General features: G+C 44.0%; 2 protein-coding genes across 2 annotated transcripts in view; both read right to left on the reverse strand.

Annotated features, from left to right (window-relative positions):
- Positions 1 to 228: 228 nt before the first annotated feature.
- Positions 229 to 753, reverse strand: LOC118240764 (cyclin-dependent kinase 5 activator 1-like). Its single transcript, XM_035522720.1, has one exon. It carries the CDS (start codon positions 751 to 753, stop codon positions 244 to 246), a length of 510 nt encoding a protein of 169 aa, XP_035378613.1. The 3' UTR covers positions 229 to 243.
- A 267-nt stretch (positions 754 to 1020) lies between these two features.
- The window catches only part of LOC118240765 (rho guanine nucleotide exchange factor 11-like), a 7236-nt gene continuing 2823 nt past the window's right edge, over positions 1021 to 5433 (reverse strand). The window contains exons 2-15 of the mRNA XM_035522721.1: positions 5203 to 5351; positions 4811 to 4951; positions 4423 to 4499; positions 4151 to 4273; positions 3755 to 3872; positions 3439 to 3617; positions 3257 to 3332; positions 2743 to 2925; positions 2499 to 2580; positions 2092 to 2169; positions 1938 to 1981; positions 1682 to 1852; positions 1265 to 1530; positions 1021 to 1084 (exon numbers count right to left, since the gene is read on the reverse strand). Coding sequence (XP_035378614.1) covers positions 1067 to 1084; positions 1265 to 1530; positions 1682 to 1852; positions 1938 to 1981; positions 2092 to 2169; positions 2499 to 2580; positions 2743 to 2925; positions 3257 to 3332; positions 3439 to 3617; positions 3755 to 3872; positions 4151 to 4273; positions 4423 to 4499; positions 4811 to 4951; positions 5203 to 5351 — 1705 coding nt within the window. The 3' untranslated portion in view covers positions 1021 to 1066. The remainder of the gene's footprint in view (positions 1085 to 1264; positions 1531 to 1681; positions 1853 to 1937; positions 1982 to 2091; positions 2170 to 2498; positions 2581 to 2742; positions 2926 to 3256; positions 3333 to 3438; positions 3618 to 3754; positions 3873 to 4150; positions 4274 to 4422; positions 4500 to 4810; positions 4952 to 5202; positions 5352 to 5433) is intronic.

A 5433-nucleotide genomic window follows, 5' to 3' on the forward strand; every position in this document is an offset into this window, starting at 1 on the left:
TCCTGTATTTATTATTGTTTATTTAATGTTTATTTAATGACATTTTGCAGTATATTGGACTGTTTGCACTTGTGTAGCATGTTGTCTGTTGCACTGTTGTTTTTATGTTGCACCATGGTCCTGGAGGAACATTGTCTTGTTTTTTTTGTGTACTTGTATATAGCTGAAATGACAATAAAACCTCTTGAACTTGAACTTTTTAACAAAATGTTTAATTAATAAAATATTTTATTGTTTAATCCTTTAATGAACCATCTTGTTCTTCAGGTCAGTGAAGACCTGCCAAAAATACTGCGGGTCATTGTTAATCTGCAGCATCTTGCCACTCATGCGGTTAGCAATGTCCAGGGATCGGGCCCAGAAGGCCCCTTTGTTTTCCTCCACCAGGAAAGCTTTGGCTGGGTAGCTGATCTCCTCACACATGTAGGAGCAAGACACATACAAGCATGTGAGCAGCACGGCCTGCAACTCCTCCTTGGTGGCCACCTCAGCTGAAATGATGTCACGGCACAGCATGTAGAGAAAGACCATGGTGCTTGGAATGAGGAAGCTTTGCTCCTGCCATTCTGTCAGTGTCACGTAGCGGTCCACAATGCGCAGCCACTGCACAGGCTCGACAGCAGTCAGGTCCTTCAGCAGGCAGCAACGCCGGCACAAGAACACACCCAGGCATGTGAGCAGCTCGTTGGTGGAGGACTGCATGAGCAGTCTAGGCATGCTTTCAGTGCTGGCCTGGCCCAGCCTTTCAGGCATACTCGCAGTGGGGGACTGGGTTAAAGAAACATCACAAAAGACAGTTCACAACTGAAACAGTGGGCTCCATTTAAACTCAACCCAAAATTATCCCAGTGATTCCAGACTAGATCTTTTTTTTGGTACAATCAAAAAGAATTGTGGTACAGCATTAAACAGATTTAGCCCCAGTATTTATAAATTGCTTCTTTGACACACTTACCATCGCTCGACCCAAGATAAATAGATGGTGTCCTGATAATGGAGGAAGACCCATGGATGGTGTCATCTGAACTGACTGACAGGTAACTTTTTTCACACCATTGTAAGCAGTCTACAGTGCTTCAATCTCCTATGAAAATGAAAACAAGGAGTTAACCAGGATCTCACAAGTGCACAAAGCCATTCTTTTAAAACATAACATGAAAGTGCTAGTTAGCTGCAATGATAGTGTGTGTGTGTGTGTGTGTGTGTGTGTGTGTATGTGTGTGTGTGTGTGTTTGAGAGAGAGTGAGTAATATATCCACTTTACCCTAAGCTGATGCAGGTTTTTCATCAGTCCCTCCATTCTTTGAAAGATTCCATCCACATTTTTTATCATGCGCTGCCGTATGCTTGCTCGTGATTGGCAGGGCCTCGTTTCATGCCTCAGCATCTCCAGGTGTGAACGGCCTTTTGGTGACTGGCAAGGCATCTCCTGCCCTTCTTGCTGTGAGGACAATGATGTCACTTTCTGCTTCTGACTGGCAGCCTCTAAAGGATCCAAGGATCCAAGGATCAACAGTCTTAGTGTCCTGACTGGCAGAACACAAAGGGTGCAAAAAAGTTGGTAAATATCTGAGCCTGCTAAAATTCTATTTATAAAAACACCACCACCACCACCAGAAATATACTGTTTAACTATCATAGTGCAACAATGACTGTGTAACGGAGTGTAACAAATTCTTACCATCTTGAAGAGCAGCATCAGCCACTTTAGCTTGTCCTCCCACATAACCCTGCCCACCAGTATGCATGTAGGCTTCTGATTGGTCAGTTGGGATAGTAGGTGTGAGAACATTTTCATCATCACTCTGTGAATCTCTCTCTATCGAACCAGACTCTTCTGATAGGGAGCCATCTAGGGACCAAAGGCATCAGCCATAAGTACCACAGAGAGCAAATCCTATGACATTGTATACAAACAAAAACAAACATGGGCTTACCTAGACGACCGACTTGATTACCATGCAACCGTAGAACCGCAGACCTAGAGGAGATGTCAGGAGTCCAATCATTGTAAGTGCATCTTTGAAATTCTGCCTTCTCTTAACAGCATTACAGCAGCATTAGAAAACTTTCAAAATCCTGAGTACTTACGGAGCTGTTGATCCTTGCTCGGTGGCTTCAATGCCTCCAGAGGCCGAGGAGATGGTCTTTTCTAACAGGTTCTTCCATCTGTGGAAACATCGCTAAAGCCATCAGGTCCCAATTTCTACAACAGCACAATGTTGTTAAAATCATCTGAACATATGGGCATAGTATTCAAAGAAATACTTGCCATATTTCTGAGCTGATTTTGCGGGAAATTCAAATGGTTATCCATTCATGCACAATATCTACTTCACTTAAGGCTTGGTTTCTATACTTCTGGGTGCCTGGTTTGTCATTTAAACCATAAATGGCCCGACACCATAAATGTAATCACAATACAGACACAGCAGTGCTGACTGGTTGACCTTGATGACAAGATGGTGGGTCAGAGAGAGGAAAAAAAACAAACTCACGTGTTTTTCTCAGAGGAAGTCCCAGCCACCAGCTCGTATATCTGTCTCTCTGATGTACTGATCACATACAAGGCCTTGTTATCTGATAGAGAAGAGCAGGTTGTCAAACAATGTATTCAAAGTAACCCACATGCAATTTCTAACTGGCTTCTTAATTTTTTAAAAATAAAATAAAGACATAGTTATTCCAGACCCATTCATCTATTCTGGCTATTCATAGCTGTAAGAATAACTACAAATATACCTGTAGCCACAGATCTGACAAGAGATGAATCCAAGCGAACAACGGGGCAAAAGGTGGTTTTGAGGTGCGTGTTCCCACCCCAAACCCCACCCAGTGAGCGCGCTGGACATCGCAAGTTCAAACGGTCACCTGGACCCCTTTGGAGTAGCACCAACAGGTCTGAGAGAAGCAGAGCATGAATGTCTGGAACACACACACACACACACAGAGTGAGAATGGACCTGTCAAGTAATCATTTGCAAGAGGAAAAACAAAAATGTATGCAAGCTTGCACACAGATCACTGAAAGCATCCATTCACATTAAAAGTCCTTGAAACATGTGCATACACACGTATGAGCATACAGGCAGATGCAGGTGCACACACACACACACACACACACACAGTTATTCAGACCATGTCATGTGTGAGGTAGCAGGGAACCAAATAACTCCAAGTCAGCATAGCACCATGCTCTCAATAGCTGCATTCCCCAGAGTGAACAGTGATTTGTTCAGCTGTGATGATCTCTTACCTATAGCTTTATCTTTACTAACTTTCCAAGTCAACGGTCCTTCGTGGATCATTTTCTTAGTGGTCAGGTCCAGATTCTACATAGAAAAAGAATATAGTTAATAATTCATACTCTGGATCAGGTGCTCCAAGACCAGAGAAGCTGTTTGGAAGGCAGATGGTGGATACATAGTAAGGCCGTACCTTGAACTGAGCAGCGACAGGACTGGCCTGCCTCTCCAGAGGGGACAAGTCTAGCCTGCGCTGATAACGGCTGAGCAGTCGCCGGTGCTCCGTCTCCCTGACGACCTCATTGACAGCTCGCAGTATCCCACGGCAGCACGCCTGTGCCCTCACCAATGGCTGCAGGTCTGGAGAACCAGCTGTTGTGGGGGCACATACTAGTGTTAATCCAGGAGAAAGGGTGTGTGTGCTTGCCTCCTTGGTAAACTGGTATGTGTGTGTATACTGAAGTGTTTTCATGGTTCAATACATTGTGTGTGAGTGTTTCTATACATGCCTTCTGTGTGTCTGATGATGTTATCCAGCAGCAAGGGGTATTTGGTGAGTCTCTGCATCTCAGACACTAGAAGGTCCTTTAATTGTAGTCGGCGGCAGTGAGGGCTGGCTTCACATTCCTAACACACACACACACACACACACACACACACACACACGAATGAGCCAAGGACATCTAAGTCCAAATGTGGATTCTGTTGACAGCAACACCAATTTATACCTAAAACAGCATCACTAGAAGTTATGTGCTGCAATAAAAGTCAAATATAAAAGACTGGATAGTCTCCAATTCAAAGTATGGGTCAACCAATTCACAACCCAGCCCACTAACAAATATGGCAGAAGCTCTAGTGTTTGTAGGTTTGTCCAAAGGCTTTATACCTCTAAAAAGTGTTACCTGTATAAGGTGCGCGAAACGCGGGTCTTTGCATTTATTTTTAATGAGCTCCAGTGCCTGACTCTGCTGACTGCACAGGTGAGACACCTGCTCCTGGAACTCCTCTCCTGCAGCGTCTTCAAACTATCACGCACACACACAAACACATGAGCTACTGACATATCAAGTAAAGCAACAAGTATATCCCACACTACACAGAACAACCCCTTCATTTTAGACAGCACCAAAAGATGATGTGAACTAGAAAGGGAGTAACACTAGCCAGCTCTCACTCTAGACACCATGATGTCTCCGATGCCTTGAACTATAGAAGAGTCCCTCAGCCTCTTCATGGACTCACACAGATTCGCTGAAACACAAATGCAACACCACAAAACAGAATCTGTTTAAGCGAGCCAGTGTATATGTGGTTTGTTAGAAAGTTGTGTCAGTGGGCAACAGAACTCTACTTGTGTCATGAAGGCCACGGCAGAAACAACATGTACAGCCTCCAGTCCATACCTGCTCACAGTAATGGCATGGTGCCGATAGCTGATATTGTTCTGTCATTAAATTCTCAGTTTGGGTGGGTTTTACACTTCTTTAATCTTGATTATGATTTAGACACCAAGTAGGCTTCAGAAATTTAGGTTTGAAAACCTCGCACACAGAGAGACTGACCATGAAGACTGTAGACCTGGGGCAGGTTGGGGAAGATACAGGAAAGTTCTTCGACGGTCAAAAGGTTCCTCATCTTCTGGAAGAACACCTGATCGAGAACCCTGAGAGTCCGCAAGTGAGATGCTTCCGTTGTGAACAGCTCTGAGGAAGAGGATATAGCAAAGTCACTACAATTTCTTACAAACGTTACACAATTCAGAATTCCACATTTTCATGAGTCAGGATAGAATTATCATATGTGCATAATAAATAGAATACTGTATGTTCAAAAGATTTAGTAGCTATTTAGTTTAAGTTAGATCAGTAAATAATTGTTTTCATTTTACATGTTAACTGTGTACTGGGAGTTGTCTTTTATAGTCAGTTGCTGTGCACCACATTTGCTGTTTTACCATATATGACAGCCTGCCGTTCGATCTCCCGGGAGCCGAGAGAGGCGAGTGTGTGCGGCTCCACTGTCTCCTGCCAGTTCTGACAGTGGACCGTGTCCTCTTCCAAAGGAGGTGCATCAGGCAACAACGCCAGTGGTGTATCCACACTCCTACAGGAAGGGAAGGAGGCATGGGGAAAGAGAGAAAGAGAGACAGAGCTTCAGCAGCAACTTACTAAGATAATCAAGGTGA

The sequence above is a fragment of the Electrophorus electricus genome, chromosome 25, assembly GCF_013358815.1.
Source record: "Electrophorus electricus isolate fEleEle1 chromosome 25, fEleEle1.pri, whole genome shotgun sequence".
Taxonomy (NCBI): Eukaryota; Metazoa; Chordata; class Actinopteri; order Gymnotiformes; family Gymnotidae; genus Electrophorus; species Electrophorus electricus.